The sequence below is a fragment of the Sciurus carolinensis genome, chromosome 4 (assembly GCF_902686445.1).
Source record: "Sciurus carolinensis chromosome 4, mSciCar1.2, whole genome shotgun sequence".
Taxonomy (NCBI): Eukaryota; Metazoa; Chordata; class Mammalia; order Rodentia; family Sciuridae; genus Sciurus; species Sciurus carolinensis.
Genome location: NC_062216.1, coordinates 117571109 through 117589331, shown reverse-complemented (window position 1 = coordinate 117589331; position 18223 = coordinate 117571109). Strand labels below are relative to the sequence as shown.

General features: G+C 44.0%; 1 protein-coding gene across 7 annotated transcripts; it reads left to right on the top strand.

Moving 5' to 3' along the window:
* Nucleotides 1–10303: 10303 nt before the first annotated feature.
* On the top strand, nt 10304–18209 carry Arhgap9 (Rho GTPase activating protein 9). 7 transcript variants are annotated; one of them, XM_047550015.1, is made up of 18 exons: nt 10304–10416; nt 10729–11062; nt 11739–11950; nt 12831–13055; nt 13247–13360; nt 13550–13654; nt 13870–13931; nt 14060–14153; nt 14338–14433; nt 14586–14684; nt 14916–15057; nt 15144–15251; nt 15526–15624; nt 15800–15877; nt 16003–16056; nt 16311–16445; nt 17090–17195; nt 17787–18209. In XM_047550015.1, exons 2-18 carry the CDS (start codon nt 10747–10749, stop codon nt 17956–17958), a joined length of 2217 nt encoding a protein of 738 aa, XP_047405971.1. In that variant the 5' UTR covers nt 10304–10416; nt 10729–10746; the 3' UTR covers nt 17959–18209. The 7 variants fall into 7 exon arrangements, with proteins under 7 accessions (XP_047405971.1, XP_047405970.1, XP_047405972.1 ...); XM_047550014.1 differs by lacking the exon at nt 10304–10416 and having other exon boundaries at nt 10569–11062; XM_047550016.1 differs by lacking the exons at nt 10304–10416; nt 15526–15624 and having other exon boundaries at nt 10569–11062.
* The last annotated feature ends 14 nt before the right edge of the window (nt 18210–18223 follow it).

Genomic DNA, 18223 nt, shown 5'->3' with positions numbered 1-18223 from the left:
GTGATAATCTGGAAATGAGTGTAGATATCCTACCAACCAAAAAGGTTATGGCTCACTAAAATTGATTTACATCAGCCCGCAGTTCTTATACAGTTAGACAATCCCATCAAAGGAAGAGCAGAGCTGGTGCGATGGCGCAGGCCTGTAATTCCAGCGGCGAGGGAGGCTGAGACTGGAGGAGTTCAAAGCCAGCTTCAGCAATTTAACTGAGTCCCTGTCTCCAGATAAAATACTTTTTTAAAAAGGACTGGGGATGTGGCTCATTTGGAAAGTACCCCTGAGTTCTATCCCCGGTACAAAAAATAAATGAAAAGAGGAGGGCATCTTTAAGAGAAAGGTCAAATTGAGGGGAAATGAGATGGTTTCACAATAAGTATATACTATGCTAGGAAGTACGTATAAGTAACTGAGAAAGCGACCCTATTCATCTTCATACCCCTTTAAGAATTGTGTGTGTGTGTGTGTGTGTGTGTATATAATTGTCATGTATTATAATATAGTTATATAAGATTCATTATATAACACATAATGTTATATGTATTATAAATGTTTTATATATATATATATATATATATTTTTTTTTTTTTTTTTTTAAGGTATGTGGTGGGCCTGGGGATTTAGTTCAGTGATAGAGTGTTTGCCTAGCATGTACAAGGCTCTGGGTTGGAGCCCCAGCCCTGAAAAAAAAAAAGAAAAATGGAATAACACCTAATCGTTTTAACCAGTTTAAAAAAAAAAAAAATACCGAATAGTACTTATAAGCCAGGCATTGTTCTAAGCACTTTACATACATTAATTCGTTTAATTCTTAAAAAAAACTATAAGATCCTGGATCTTTTGAAGTTAAGCCATAAGCAGCTGTGCAGAGGAGGCAGGGGGTGTAGTCCAATGGCAGAGTGCATGCTTAGTATACAGGAGGCCCTGGGTTCCGTGTACAGCAGCATCAAGAAAAAAAGAAGAAGCAGCTTTGTCGTTTTTGGTCAGGCTATTTGAAACACCCTGGTAACTTTAAACTTCCATGTAAAAAAATTCTATTACCCTGAGACTGCCATGTTGGAGAGGCCTCATGTAGACATTTTGATTGACAGTTCCACATGATCTCAGCATTCCAGGCAACCCCATCAAGGATGCTGGACGTGTGAGTGAAGACTTCCAGAAAAACCCATCTATCCCTGAAAAAGACCAAGTGAGCTTTCATGAACCCATTTTACATGGGACAGAAGAATCATCCAGCTGGGTTCTATTCACACATTTCTGCCCCATAATCTTATAGCTTTGTGAACTCTAATAAAATAGCCGTTGTTGAAATACAACAAACAAATATGAGATAGTTTTTTCATTTTACTAATGAGAGAACTGAATCACAGGTTACTTTGTGTCAGGAACCCTATAAGATATTGAAAATATAATTATCAACAAATTAGTACGGGCTACTTTGGCAGCATTTATAGACTTCCCGGAAAACAGGAAATCAAATAAATAATCATATGAGGGTGTATTGGATATTTAACCCATTTTATTTTGAGACAGGATCTCAATAAATTGACTAGGCTGACTTCTAACTTGTGATCCTCCTGCCTCAGCCTCCTGAGTCCCAGGGATTAAAGGCATGCACCACCATGCCTGACTTCTAATAATCGTTAAAATATGTTGATAGTTATAGCAAGGTATATAAAGTTTGCAGTGAAAGAGGCTTTATTGTGCAAATGAAATTTCAGCTGAGATCTGAATAATAAGTCAGAGTTAAATAGGCAAAGACTGGAAGACTGGAGAGGGGAAATGTTTTAAGCAGAGGAAATAACATATGCAAAGGATCAGAGATCTCAGAGCCCTTTAGGTATGTGAGGAATTAGCATAAGGCTGCAGTGTGGAGTTTCTGGTGGGGAGTATGAAAAGGCTAGGCAAGAGTGGGAAAGTCTCAGCCAGATGCTGTGGTGCACACCTTTAATCCCGTGGCTCAGGAGGCTGAGGCAGGAGGATCACAAGTTCAAAGCCAGCCTCTGCAATTTAGCAAGGCCCTAAGCGAGGCTCCCTGGCCCAGGAGGTAGGTCCAGACTCCTGGGAACGTCACAAAGGAGGGATACCCAGCCCAGGCAGTAGTTCTGGATCAAAGGGAACTTCTCAGAAGAGAACTGCCCAGCGAGACTTCCCCACTGGGTGAGTCTTCCCCGCCGGACGAGGTTTTCCCCACCAGGGTGGTAGAACCAGAGTCACGGGCCCAGACCACAGAGCCCCAGCCCGTAGTCTAGTCCCCCTTTGGCTAACCATCAGTCAACAAGTGGAGGCACCTCTGCCCACTAGCAGGGAATATACCCCACCTGAAGGCCACCACCCCTAGAGGGGCAACTCCTTGTGGAGCACTGCATTATCAAGTTCCTCCAGGACTTCAGGCTACTGAAGGCTAGGAGGTGAGTTATTGGAAATCTACAGGGACACTATAAGTCAATAGTGGAAATTTGCAATATCTCAAAGTTTCACTAATAGAGGGGTAGATACCTGAGCAACATGAGAAAACAAGGGAAGAAAATGTCCCAAACAAACCTAGATGCTACATCAATAAAATCCAATGACAGCATGACAGAAGAAATGTCAGAAAGGGAGTTCAGAATGTACATAATTAAAATGATCAGAGAAGGAAACGATGAGATGAAAGAGCAAATGCAAGCTTTGAATGATCACACCACTCAACAGTTAAAAGAGCAAATGCGGGAACAAAAGATCATTTCAATAAAGAGTTAGAGATACTGAAAAAAAACAAACAAACAGAAATACTTGAAATGAAGGAAACAATAAACCAAGTTAAAAACTCCATAGAAAGAATAACCAATAGGATAGAACACCTGGAAAACAGAACCTCAAACATTGAAGACAAAATATTTAATCTTGAAAACAAAGTTGACCAAACAGAGAAGATGGTAAGAAATCATGAACAGAATCTACAAGAATTATGGGATATCATGAAAAGGCCAAATTTAAGAATTATTGGGATTGAGGAAGGCACAGAGAAACAAACCAAAGTAATGAACAATCTATTCAATGAAATAATATCAGAAAATTTCCCAAATCTGAAGAATGAAAATCAAGTTCAAGAGGCTTATAGGACTCCAAATACACAAAATTACAACAGACCCACACCAAGGCACATTATAATGAAAATACCTAACATACAAAATAAAGACAGAATTTTAAAGGCTGCAAGAGAAAAGAATCAAATTACATTCAGGGGAAAACCAATATGGATATCAGCAGATTTTTCAACCCAGACCCTAAAAGCTAGAAGGGCCTGGAACAACATTTTTCAAGCTCTGAAAGAAAATGGATGCCAACCAAGAATCTTATACCCAGCAAAACTTACCTTCAGATTTGATGATGAAATAAAATCCTTCCATGATAAACAAAAGCTAAAAGAATTTACAAAAAGAAACCCAGCACTATAGAACATTCTCAGCAAAATATTCCATGAGGAAGAGATGAAAAAAAACAAAAGATGTAAGTCAGCAAAGGGAGGAACTACCCTAAAGGAATAGCCAAATAAAGGAGAAACCAAGTCGTGTCAAAAAAACAAAAATGAGGGGCTGGAGATATAGCTCAGTTGGTAGAGTGCTTGCCTTGTAAGCATAAGGCCCTGGGTTCGATCCCCAGCACCACAAAAAAAAAAAAAAAAAAAAAAAAAAATGAGCCAAATGACTGGGAATACAAATCATATCTCAATAATAGCCCTGAATGTTAATGGTCTGAACTCATCAATCAAAAGACATAGACGGGAAGATTGTATTAAAAAGAAAGATCCAACAATATGCTGCCTGCAAGGAACTCATCTCATAGAAAGAGATACCCACAGAATAAAGGTGAAAGGATGGGGAAAAACATACCTTGCACATGGACTCAGCAAAAAAGCTGGAGTATCTATCCTCATATCAGATAATGTGGACTTCAAGCCAAAGTTAATCAGAAGGGATAAAGAAGGACATTTCATACTGCTTAAGGGAAACATAAATCAGCAAGACATAACAATCATAAATATCTATGCCCCGAACATTGACTCATCCATGTACATCAAACACCTGGAGATTAAATAATATGCTATTGAATGATGAATGGATAACAGAAGACATCAGGGGGAAATAAAAAAATTCTTAGAGGTAAACGAGAACAAAGATACATAATATCAAAATCTCTGAGACACTATGAAAGCAGTACTTAGAAGAAAATTTATTTCAGGAGCACATTCAATAAAAGAAGAAAAAATCAACAAATAAACGATCTAACACTACAGCTCAAAGCCCTAGAAAAAGAAAAACAGAGCAACACCAAAAGTAGTAGAAGACAGGAAATAGTTAAAATCAGAGATGAAACCAATGAAATTGAAACAAAAGAAACAATCAAAAAAAATTGACAAAATAAATAGTTGGTTCTTCGAAAAAATAAACAAAATTGATAAAACCCTTAGCCACACTAACAAAGAGAAAGAGGGAGAAAACTCAAATTACTAAAATTTGGAATGAACAAGGAAATACCACAATGGACATGATTGAAATACAAAACATAATTAGAAGCTATTTTGAAAATCTATACTCCAACAAAATAGAAAATTCAAAGACATCAACAGGTTTCTAGAGACATATGAATTACCTAAACTGAACCAGGAGGACATACACAATTTAAATAGATCAATTTCAAGCAATGAAATAGAAGAAGTCATCAAAAGCCTACCAACAAAGAAAAGTCCGGGACCAGATGGGTTCTCAGCCGAGTTCTACAAAACCTTTAAAGAAGAGCTCATTCCAATGCTCCTCAAAGTATTCCATGAAATAGAAGAGGAGGAAATCCTTCCAAACTCATTCTATGAAGCCCTGATACTTAAACCAGACACAGACACATCAAGGAAAGAAAATTTCAGATCAATATCCTTAAAGAACATGATGCAAAAATTCTTAACAAAATTTCAGCAAATCTCATACAAAAATATATGAAAAAGATAGTGGACCACGAATCAAGTGGGTTTTATCCCAGGGAAGCAATGTTGATTCAACATCCAGAAATCAATAAATGTAATTCACCATATCAACAGACTTAAAGTCAAGAATCACATGATTATTTCCATAGATGCAGAAAAAGCATTTGATAAAACACAGCACCCCTTCATGCTCAAAATACTAGGAAAAATAGGGATGGGGGAACATTCCTTAACATTGTAAAGGTTATCTATGCTAAGCCCATGGCCAATATCTTTCTAAATGGTGAAAAACTGAAAGCATTCCCCCTAAAAACTGGAACAAGGCAGGATGCCCTCTTTCACCACTTCTATTCAACATTGTCCTTGCAACTCTAGCCAGAGCAATTAGACAGACCAAAGAAATTAAAGGGATACAAACAGGAAAAGAAGAACTCAAACTATCCCTATTTGCTGATGACATGATTATATATTTAGAGGAACCAGGAAATTCCACCAGAAAACTTTTAGAACTCATAAGTGAATTCAGTAAAGTATCAGGTTACAAGATCAATGCTCATAAATCTAATGTATTTTTATTCATAAGTGATGAATCCTCAGAAAGACAAGTTAGGAAAACTACCCCATTCACAATAGCCTCAAAAAAAATACTTGGAAATCAATTTAACAAAAGAGGTGAAAGACCTCTACAATGAGAACTACAGAACACTAAAGAAAGAAATTAAAGAAAGCTTTAGAAGATGGAAAGATCTCCCATGTTCTTGGATAGGCAGAATTAATATTGTCAAAATGGCCATACTACCAAAAGTGCTATACAGATTCAATGCAATTCCAATTAAAATTTCAATGATGTACCTCACAGAAATAGAGCAAGTAATCATGAAATTCATCTGGAAGAATAAGAAACCCAGAATAGCTAAAGCAATCCTTAGCAGGTAGAGCGAAGCAGAGGGTATCGCAATACCAGACCTTCAACATAACTCCCAAAGCACAAGAAATAAAAGCAAGAATCAATAACTGAGATAGATTCAAATTAAAAAGCTTTCTCTCAGCAAAGGAAACTATCAGCAATGTGAAGAGAGAGCCTACAGAGTGGGAGAAAATTTTGCCACTCATACTTCAGATAGAGCACTAATTTCCAGAATATGTAAAGAACTCAAAAAACTCTACACCAAGAATACAAATAACCCAATCAACAAATGGGCTAAGGAACTGAACAGACACTTCACAGAAGAAGATCTACAAGCAATCAACAGACATATGAAAAAATGTTCAACATCTCTAGTAATAAGAGAAATGCAAATCAAAACTACCCTAGGATTCCATCTCACCCCAATTAGAATGGTGATTATCAAGAATATAAGCAACAATAGGTGTTGGCGAGGATGTGGGGAAAAGGTACATTCATACATTGCTGGTGGGGTTGCAAATTAGTGCAGTCACTCTGGAAAGCAGTGTAGAGATTCCTTAGAAAACTTGGAATGGAACCACCATTTGACCCAACTATCCCACTCCTCAGCCTATACCCAAAGGACTTTTTTTTTTTTTTTTTTTTTGCGGTGCTGGGGATTGAACCCAGGGCCTTGTGCTTGCAAGGCAAGCACTCTACCAACTGAGCTATCTCCCCAGCCCCCCAAAGGACTTAAAATCAGCATACTACAGTGATGCAGCCACATCAATGTTCATAGCTGCTCAATTCACAATAGACAGATTGTGGAACCAACCTAGATGTTCTTCAATTGATGAATGGATAAAGAAACTGTGGTATATATATACAGGAATATTACTCAGTCATAAAGAATAATAAAATTATGGCATTTGCAGGCAAATGGATGAAATTGGAGAATATCATGCTAAGTGAGATAAGCCAATCTCAAAAAAACCAAAGGATGAATGATCTCGCTGATAAGCGGATGATGATACATAATGGGGGGTGGGAGGGAGGGCAAGAATGGAGGGAAAAGAGGGGTGGGAGGGGTGGGGGGAAAGAAAAAAATAACAGAATGAATCAAACACCATTACCCTATGTAAATGTATCATTACTCAAATGGTACACCTCTACTTCATGTACAACCAGAGAAACAAGTTGTACCCTATTTGTTTACAATAAAAAAATTTAAGAATTTTAAAAAAGAAACAATACAATTAATCTGTTATTTAGTCTTAATTTTCAAGCAATCCATAATCAACATGCTTGAGCTTCTGATACTGCTACAATCTACATAACCAGAACTCAGTAATGTCTAAAGTCAATGAATGTTTCTAAAAACACGTGTATACTATAAACCTAAACCTAAAACTTCCTCTTAAAAAGTCTACAAAAAAAGAAGGAGAAGAAGAAGGCGACAGTGGTGTGGTGGTGGCACATGCCTGTAATCCCAGTAACACAAGAGGCTGAGACAGGAGGATTGCAAGTTTGAAGTCAACCTCAGCAACTTAGTGAGACCCTGTCTCAAAATTTAAAAAATAAAAATAAAAGGGCTAGGAATAGGGGCTGGGGGTATAGCTCAGTTGGTAGAGTGCCTGCCTCGCAAGCACAAGGCCCTGGGTTCAATCCCCAGCACCCAAAAAAAAAAAAAAAAAAAAAAGGGCTAGGATGTGGCTTAGTGATAATGCACCCTTGGGTTAGTATATAAAAATTTTTTTGCTAGGTACATGCCTGTAATCCCAGCAACTGGGGAGACTGAGTAAAAAGGGCTGGGGATGTGGCTGAGTGGATTAGTGGATTAGTGGCTCTGTGTTCAATATCCAGGAGAGAGAGAGAGAGAGAGAGAGAGAGAGAGAGAGAGAGAGAGGGAGGGAGATAAAAGCAAGTAGGTAGGCTGGGGCTGTAATTAGTGGTTGGGTTCAAACCCCAGCACCACCAAAAAAAAAAAAAAAAAAAGAGGTAGATATGGAGAGATAGAAATGGAAGTATTTAGTAATCAGTTGAATCAATGTAGGTGGTGAGGAAACTAGAGAATTGAGGCCAACTGCTGTTTTCTGACATGCGCAATTGTGCACACTCTGAGCACTCCAGCAGATGCTAGTACTTCCTCTTTCACAGTGATTATTAGCACACTGTATTCGAATTGTTTTCAGAGACAAGGGACCCTTTCCATAATAACTGACAATGCCTAGTGCACTTATGATAGTAAGCATTCAATAAATATTTATTGAATTTAAGTGTGATTGAATAGTGGTACTGGAAGAGAAACAGATTTGTGGGGAAAGTTGATATGTTCAGACTAGTATATACTGGGTCCTGTGAAATATCCAAGCAGAGTTTTTTGGTGGACAATGGATTAGACTGGAACTCCAAAGAAAGATCTAGAGATATGGTACTTAGCAGGATATGGAAATTGAGAAAATAAGACCACCCAGGGAGGGTGTATAGAGCTCAAAGGACACAGGATCTAAGACAGGCTTCTGTGGTTTAATGAACAGGCAGAGGAAGGTCCTTTCTTATACCACAGAAAATCAGAAAGGTAAGTGACACCAGCAGAGTGTTGGTAGGAAGGGTCAGTTGAGTTGCCTGCTGCTGAGATGTCAAGCAACATAAGGACTGCAAAGTGTTCATGCATGTGTGGGGTGACCCTAGAGAGGAGAGACCTTGGAAAGATAGGAGTGAGAGGAAATGAAGACCCTATAGGTAGGCAACTCCTTCAAGAAGTTAAGACCCTAAGATGCAAGAGCAGACAGACAGACATAGGGTAGTAACTTGAAAGCCTGGTAGGGAGAGGTTTAAAGATGGGAGAGACTGGATGTTTAAAGTGAATGGGAACCCAGTGTGATGGCACACACCCATAATCCCAGTGATTTGGAAGGCTGAGGCAAAATTGAAAATCAAGGCCAGCCTCAGCAACTTAACAAGACACTGTCTCAAATTTAAAAAAAAAATAAAATAAAAAAGGGCTGGGGATGTAGTTCAGTGGGAAAGTGTCCCTGGGTTCTATTTACAGTACAAAAAAAAAAAAAAAAACATGAATGGGAACTGGGCATGGTGGCACACTCCTGCAATCTCAGCTACTTGGAGGCTGAGGCAGGAAGATCAGGAAGTTGAGGAAGGAGGATCACAAATTCCAGATCAGCATGGGCAATTTAACCCTGTCTCAAAATAAAAAATAAGGACTGCAGATGTCTCTTAGCAGTAGAGTGCCCTGGGTTCAATGTTAAAAAAAAATAAAAAATAAAAATGAAAAATAACAGGAATTAATCAATAAGGAGAAGAACTAAAGTGCAAGAGAGCTACCTTCAGAGAAGGAAGGAAAGGTTGGAATTTCAGCACTTAACAAGCACCAAATGAGCCTAGGGGTGCATCTCAGTGATAGAATGCTTACTTAGTAAGGGTTCAATCCACAATACTGAAAAATAAAAAAGGAAAAAAGAATTAGATGAATGAATAAGTGGATGAAGATAGTCATATTTTGGAAGAGGGAAGGGTTCTCCATATGTTGAAAGTAGAGCAAAAGTAGAGGAAGGAGCCCAGTACTGATCATCCAACCCTCAAATCATGTCAGTGGAGGACAGCTGGCTGTCTGATGTCATCAGAAGGGAGGGGCACTCACTCTCTACCCCACCTCTCCAAACCCAAACAGAAAGCTTCACACTGTGCAGTCGAAAAACAGAAGGAAAAAAGAGGAGTGGTCAGAAAGTATGGGTTCTGGGCTGGGGAGATAGCTCAGTCGGTAGAGTGCTTGCCTTGCATGCACAAGGCCCTGGGTTCAATCCCCAGCACCACAAAAAAAAAAAAAAAAAAAAAAAGTATGGGTTCCAAACTGCTGGCAATCCAAGGAGATCAGTTCCCACTTTCCACCAGAAAGAAGCCGACATTAGCTCCCCATCTAATTGTCAAGTGTTTCGTACCAGTTGTTCATAGTCCCTGATTCAACTGTAATTAATAAGTTTATCAGACCATCAGTTAAGGTCTCCTTAAGTTCCATGAGGGCTCACTCCTCTTCTGTCATCTCTATCTAACACTTCACTGCTCCTTGCATCCATTCAGTCCTTGGTAAAATTGTTGAATGAGTGAACCTACACACTAAAGTTGGGTGCCTTCCCCAAAGGGCTGATGCATAGAGGATCATGTCAAGGTTCTCCCCTCTCAAAAACATGCCCTAGATTGGGAGTAGGATGATATTTCAACTCTGAATCCCTCTGTATTTTCCTAGCCACTTTCTCTTGATCTTTCATTTGGTCTTACTGTTTCTCTTGCTCTGTTTGTCTGTCTCTATGTCTCTCTGTCTGCACAGGAAGCATGCAGCCTTAGGTCTGAGGTGACTGGTTAGCGGAAACATTGATGCCTGTGCAAATTTAATAAAGGGTCACAAACGTTTTTGTTATTATCTCTTGTGTATTTCCCTGCATTTATGTCTTGTACTTGATTCTTCCTCCTCATTTCCTTTCTGTGTCCAGTTCAAGATTTCCACCAGCACCCAGGATCATTTCCTCCTGTCCCTGAATCTTCGGATGGATCCCACAAGGTATGCTCGCAGTAAAATTCATAAGCAAGGTCAACTCCTTTGATTTCCTGCCTTGCTGGCCACACAACCCTACTGACCACATCCTCTCTCACCTTACTTATATACTTCCTCACCAGACACATCACCCAGAAGTTCTCAGCCCCCTAGGCCCAACTGACCCCCAATCCAAGTCCTCTGCTTTACCTTCTTTTCTTATTAGGGTGCTTCTGTCTTCACCTTCTCCCCCTACACTGCTCTTAGAACCATGTCCTTCTGCCTAGAAGCAGCCAGTTCTGTTTCCTTCTGTATCTCCAACTTCCCCTTTTCCCACAGGTGACAGAGCTGACCACAATGCTATCTGGCCGGTGGTGGCCAAGTACCTGGGGGAGTCTAGGATTGGGGGCCAGAAGCCCCTCTCAGGGATCCCAGCTGTGTGCCCTCTATGCCTTTACTTATACTGGGGTAGACGGCCGGCAGGTGTCTCTGGCTGAAGGCGACAGGTTCCTACTGCTTCGAAAGACCAACTCAGACTGGTGGTTGGCAAGGCGCCTGGGAGCACCCTCCACCTCTCGACCCATCTTTGTCCCAGCTGCCTACATGACAGAGGAATCCATCCCTTCACAGAGCCCAGCCATCATTACACCCAGTCAATCCCTCTGGACTCCTGGTAAGTAAGCCCTAAGCCCTCCCCCATCACCTTCCTGTCTCCCTAACTTTTGGGGGAATTTTTTTTTTTTTTTTTGTATTGGGGATTGAATCAGGAGTACTCTACCACTAACCTGCATCTTCAGTCTGTTTGTTTGTATGCTTATTTATTTATTGGTACCAGGGATTGAACCCGGGGAGCTTAACCACAGAACCACATCCCCAGCTCTTTTATTTTTTATTTTGAGACAGGGTCTCATTAAGTTGCTGAGACTGGCCGTGAACTTGTAAACCTCCTGCCTCAGCTTCCCTAGTGGCTGGGATTAAAGGCATGTGCCCTTACCCCTTGGAACTTCCCCCTAGCTTCTGCTGGTCCCTTTCTCTTATCTCCTTTTCACTAGCCTATCCCTCATCCCATTGCCTCCACTACTAGTCTCAAGACTTCTGGGTCTCATTATTTTCCACAGCCTCCCTCTAACCTCCTTAAAGACCAATCATGATGGTGGAATGAGACAGACATCACTACCCTATGTACATGTATGATTACACGAATGGTATGAATCTACATCATGCATAAACATAGAAACAAAAAGTTGTACCCTATTTGTGTACAAGGAATCAAAATGCAGTCTGTAAAAATAAAAAAAAATTTATAAAACCCACTCATGATCATAACTCTCCCCCATTTCTGTTTCCAGGGCCAAAGTTGTTTCATGGCTCCTTGGAGAAGGTGCACCTGTCTCAGGCACACCAGCCTACATCAGAGCAGCCTCCTCCACTTCCCCCACAAATGTGTAGAAGCATCAGTGTTGCCAATTTGAGGCCCAGCCTCCTGAAGCCCCTCCAGAAGGGGCCAAATGGAAGATCCCTCTCACAGGAAGACTTGCTGTCAGAGACCAGTGCCAACATGGTGAGTCACAAGCATGGCCAGTCCACAGATATTACAGCTGGGCCCTATTCTGGGAATAAGGGTAAATAGGACAGAAGCATCCATATCCTCAAGGGACTTCCCTGGGGGTGACAAACATAAATAAATAAGATAACCCTTACTGATCCTGGTGCTGATAGAGCTACAGAAGAGTAAATGTGGTAGAGAGTGACTGAGGTAGTCTGAGAAGGCAGCAAACAGGAGGAGGAGGAAGAGGAGGGCAGTCATAAGGCAAAGGAAGACATGAGAAGGGACAGCAAGTAGCAAAGGCCCTGAGGGGACAGGGAACCTGGCACAGTAGAAGGACTGAAAGAAGAGCAATGGGCCATCCTCTTTCTCCCTACCAACTAACTCCTACTGGCACAGGGTTTTTCCTATATCGTGTTCTTGCCAGCTGGGACACCAGCAAATCCCCTCTGGAGCTAACTCCCTGACTTGCTCCCTCCCTCCCTCCTTCTTGCTAGTGGGTGGAAAAAAACCCTCCTCCCAAAGACTGCCTTAGCAGGGGTCTCTCACTTCTTTTGGTCTTCTTTTACCCTGCAGGATGTAAGGGTGGGGTGTTCCTCTCACCCCCACCCCCAACAAAAAGCCTGTTCCCCTTTCCTGCGGCCCTGGGCGGGGGTTGGGTGGGGGAGGAGGGAAGTTGGTAACAGGAAGTGAGGAGAAAAGCAAAGAAGACTGTGAGAGAGAGAATTTTTTAAAAGCAACTGACTGTGGATTCTCTCCCTGTACCTCGGTCACTCAGGCAGGGAGCTGGTGGTGAGAAAATGGTGGGGGAGGAAGGAGGAGGTGATAGGGGGAGAGAAGATTGGGGAGGGGCACAGGCAGAGAAAGTACCTCCTTCTTCCCCCTTTCCTGGCAGGCAGGACCCCAGCCTTTCATGTCAGAGGCCCCTGTGTACTGTAACCTGGTGGACCTTCGCCGTTGTCCTCGGTCCCCACCCCCAGATTCTGCATGCCCCCTACTGCAGAGGCTGGACACCTGGGAGCAGCATCTGGACCCCAACTCTGGGCGCTGCTTCTACGTAAATTCGCTAACCGGCTGCAAGTCCTGGAAGCCCCCACGCCGCAGTCGCACCCGAAACACGGTGAGACCATTCCTCCTACTTGTTCCCTTGTCCCCTCAATCTCCTCCTTTCTCCCACTGAACCCCAAGGTAATGTGTTTTCTCTCTGTGGCTCTCAAGAGATCAGAAGAATCAGCAAATTATGAGAAGGATGCTGAGTGTGGGTTGAGGTGACATCTGACTGAAGCTTTATCTCCCCCTCCCCAAACCCAGAACTCTGGCTCTATGGAGGGGACCCAGACCCTGAAGAAGAACAATGGTGTTCTGCAACCTCAGGCAAAGGGCTCAGGATCTGACACAGGGACTCTGGAACTGCTTGACCCACAGGTGAGGACCCTCACAACCTCCCAAAAAACATGCAGAAAAAGTTCACTTTTTACAGTTTTTTCTTATGCAAGACATTTTTCTTCACTATACACCTTGCCTCTCACCCACATTCTCACCCCTCTACCTCCTACAGCCAAGGACCCCCCAATTTAAGTTTCCTCCACCTGTTTCTTCAATTCCCTCCCCCAGGGTTCACCTTGCCTCAGCCGACACACCTCCCAGTTTGTCCAGTCAGAGCAGCCTCCAGCTTTACAGCCTCCTAGAGCTCTGCCACAGCTTCTGGACGACCCCCATGTGAGTCTTCCCATGTCCTTTAAATAACAAAATTCTCCCTGCTCCATCCCTCAATTCCTGCTCCTCAAAAACATCTTCCTCTTTTTGGGGTATCATCTCTTATCCAGCCCCCCACACGTACACAACTTCAAGGGATCTCACTCCTGGGAGACCCCTTAGGGAAAGCCTGGGGCAACACAGGATGATTTACAGATACCACTCCCTTCCCTTCCCAGGAGGTGGAAAAGTCAGGCCTGCTCAACATGACCAAGATTGCACAAGGGGGCCGCAAACTCAGGTGAGAAGAACCCGAAATACACCAGGGATCAGGGTTAGGGTAGAGCAGGGTGTTGGGGGAGCGCACGCCCAGTGAAATTCTCGAACGACCTTTTCACAACCACTACTGCCCTCCCTCCGCCCACGCAGGAAGAACTGGGGCCCGTCTTGGGTGGTGTTAGCCGGTAACAGCCTGGTGTTCTATCGAGAGCCTCCACCGCCAACTGCGCCCTCCTCAGGCTGGGTGAGTGTAAGGAGCCGGCGCCGGAAAGTTTGGGGTGTACTTCTCCTGTGGGGAGAGGTGGAAAGGGCGATGCAGAGGCAGGTAAAGAAATGAAGAAGCCTCCCACCTCCTTGAAACCTGTCGTGTAAGAGGGAAGCAGTGAGGGAAACAACCCCATGACTTCAGTTTCTCTCCTAATTGCTAGGGGCCAGCGGGTAGCCGGCCAGAAAGTAGCGTGGACCTGCGTGGGGCGGCCCTGGCACACGGCCGCCACCTGTCTAGCCGGCGTAACGTCCTGCATGTGAGTGTGGTCTCCGCAAGTCCTCAAAGCCCACCCCAACCCAGGACGCTCCCCTAAAATCTCCCTAGGACTCTTGATCTCAGCCTCCTAGCTTTTGAGATCTTTTGAGGCTCTTGCCCACTGATCCAAGCCTTTCCCCATCCGTTCCCTAGATCCGCACAGTCCCTGGCCACGAGTTCTTGTTGCAGTCGGATCAAGAGACAGAGCTGCGAGCCTGGCACCGCGCGCTTCGGGCTGTCATCCAGCGGCTGGTTAGAAGGGTGGGAGACCGAGGGGAGGCTCAGGCCAGGCAGGGACCGAGGGAGTAGGGTAGGAACTGTAGGAGCTAGGGCTGTGGGGGCACCGTGTAGAGACCTGGCCTAAGAGGTCTGGGACTTTGGGCCTTAGCAGGGGATTAGTGTCTCTTTTGCAAGCCAGAGACGTAGATTTCTCTCCTCTCTTTCCCAACCCCCTGCTTGGCCCACCCGGTTGTCGGCATCCAGGAGCGGGAGAACCCGCTGGAGCTGCGTCTGTCGGGCTCTGGACCTGCAGAGTTGGCGGAGCTGAGCGCCGGAGAGGACGAAGAAGAGGAGTCCGAGCCAGTGCCCAAGCCGTTTCTGCGGCTCAGCGGCCGCCGCAGCTCCAGTATGGGGCGGGGGCGAGGGAGAGCGAAGAGAATTCTCGGTCCTGCAATCCTGCTCTCACACTATAATTTTACCTGCCTCCAACAGGTCGGTGTCCTGAAGGTACTGAACAGAACCGTGTGCGGAACAAGCTGAAGCGGCTAATCGCCAAGAGACCGCCCTTGCAAAGCCTTCAGGAGCGGGGTCTGCTCAGGGGTGAGGTTGGCTAGGATAACTGAGGGGCCTGCTCCTTTGTGCCTGCTTTAGTGTTTTTGCAAGCACTTTTGCATTCCTGATCTGGGCACCAGCCCATTTTTGGGGGCTTCTGATTGTTGGGCAACCTAGGGTGGGGTGGGGGTATACCTTCATGCCCAGGTAGGGCACAGACAACAGGAGGGCCAGTCCCACTTGGGGTGAAGACCTGACTTGGCTGAGAAGAGTTTTCTTGAGTGACTTGGCCCTGAATTCCCACCTCACTCTACCTCCCCAGACCAGGTATTTGGCTGCCAGTTGGAATCACTGTGCCAGCGGGAAGGAGACACAGTGCCCAGCTTTGTACGTCTCTGCATTGCTGCTGTGGATAAACGAGGTCATTTTCTTAGTCTCCAGAAACTCCCCATTTAAACAGGCCAAGGCCTAGAATTCCTACCTCCTCCATTCTTGTCTTTCTACTGTTCTCTTTCTCCCTCAGATTCCTCAGTGTGGCCCTCACCACACACACTTTAGAATAGGAATTCTTATCTGCTCCTTACCTCATCTCCTAGGTCTAGATGTGGATGGCATTTACCGAGTGAGCGGGAACTTGGCAGTGGTTCAGAAACTTCGATTTCTGGTGGACAGAGGTGAGAAGGCTTGTAGGCAAGTGATGGTACTGAGAACATCATGCCTCAGAACTGGGGGTGGGTACTGAGTAAGGAAGCTGGAGCTGCATGTCTTAACTCCTGATCTCTTCTCATCCATGTTGCAGAAAGGGCTGTCACCTCCGATGGGAGGTATGTGTTCCCAGAAAATCCAGGACCAGGTACTTACATGGAATGCCCCTGAGACCCCTTAAAACTTCCCCCTGCCTTCCTCGTTCCCAATGGATTCCCCCATGTCCTGCTCCTGGGAAGGTTGTCTCCATTCCCACCTTTGCTGTCTTGTCCCATGGTGGACCCTCATAGCATTCTTGTGGTCAACTTTGGCTGGATTTCTCAGAACTTCTGACCTTTCAGTCTCTAGGTCTCTCTGGCCCTTGATGAGCTCAGAACCCATTTAGCCTCCTTTTCCTTCTAGAAAGTCGATTAGATTTGGACAATGCTGAGTGGGATGATATTCATGTGGTCACCGGAGCCCTGAAGCTTTTTCTCCGGGAGCTACCCCAGCCTCTTGTGCCCTCAATGCTCCTGCCCCATTTTCGTGCTGCCCTAGGTAAGTGTTGGAAGCTTTGGGTAACACCCTTGTGGGTATATGTGGTAAATAATAGAATTGAGAATAGAGATTTCCTTTCATTCTGACCACAGATGGAAAGTAACTCATGTGCCAGCTCCAATTGTTTAGGTTTTTTTGTTTTTTGATTTTTGTTTTGGAGGTGGGGTATGTATGAATATTTAGAGTTTTTGGGTTTTGTTTGTTTTAGTTTTGTTCATGCTGGGATTGAACCCAGAGCATGTCAGGCAAGTGCTGACCACTGAGCTATATCCCCAGCCCAAGAAACTTTTGTGAATGTTCAGAGGACTGAGTTGAAAAGAATTCTGAAGCTGCAAAGGGGCTACATGAAAAAGAAAGCTTCAGTGGTAAAGTGCCTACTTAGTATGCGCAAGGCCCTTGGTTCAAGCTCTAACACAACATCAACAACAACCAAAAAAAGAAAGAGAGAGAGAGAGAGAGAGAGAGAGAGAGCGCGAGCGAGAAAGGAAAGGAGGGAAATTGTATTAGATTAATGATATCTTCCATAAACATGAGAAAGTGAATTTACCTAGCATGTCCTAGCACCTTCTCTAATCTCACTCCCATGCTCTTCCCATCTCTCTCTCTCTCTCTCTCTCTCTCTCTCTCTCTCTCTCTCTCTCTAGCACTTTCTGAATCAGAGCAGCGCCTCTCTCAAATACAAGAATTAGTAGACTCAATGCCAAAGCCCAACCGTGACACTCTGCGGTACCTTCTGGAGCATTTATGCAGGTTGTGAATACTGAACATCTTTGCTCATGCTGGGGAGGGTGGAGTGAGGCATGCATCAGGAACTCTGTTCTTTTGGGGTGGAGATAGATAAGTACTCAAGTTTACTGGACCAGTTACGCACATCAAATCTTTGGATAGCTCTGAATCAAATGGGGGAATGGGATGAAGATAAGCTCAAGGATGCTGTGAGAGAAATAAGGGAAATCTTATCTTTTCTTTCCCTCTGATTTTTTCATCCACTGGGGCATTGGTGATGGTTTGTTAGACTAGCTGGGCCTGGTCAGTGACTTCTGAAAGGGGATGACTATTTGAATTAAAGCTTCCCAAATCATTAGCAGAAAGAATACTAAGAGCCATCCCTTAACTTGGGAAACAGGCTATTACATCCTAGGTTCTATTTTCAGCTTGTATGCTAAAGGTTTCTCCACTGGTCCCTCTCCACTTGCCCTGAGGTTCTGCTCTTGCCCTGAGGTTCTTCACCATATAGAGGGTCCCAGAATGAGTCCTTCAGTGTTCAAACCTTCAGGGTTAGATTGATTTGAAGTAGTGAGCTGCTGTCTCATTTCCCCTTCCATTGGCCTTTTCCCCCAGGGTTATAGCACACTCAGATAAGAACCGCATGACCCCCCACAACCTGGGAATTGTGTTTGGACCAACCCTCTTTCGACCAGAGCAGGAGACATCTGACCCTGCAGCCCATGCACTCTACCCTGGGCAATTGGTCCAGCTGATGCTCACCAACTTCGTCGACCTCTTCTCCTGACTCAGGCAAGAAAGAGGACAAGATTTCCAATGATCTTTAGGCTAGCCTTTTGTGTGTGTGTGGGGGGTGTTCTATTTTGAGGATATGCCTTACAAACCCTGCCTCCCAGATAGCAACTCCTCCATCTTCTTGAGTCTGATCTGAGGGGTTGGGATTGGGTGAGGGAAACCTCTGAAGAAGACAGTGGGAGGATGAACTCCCACTTACTTCTTGCTCCCCCTTCTCAAGATAACACATAAGCAGCAGGTTTTTTTTTTTTTCTGAT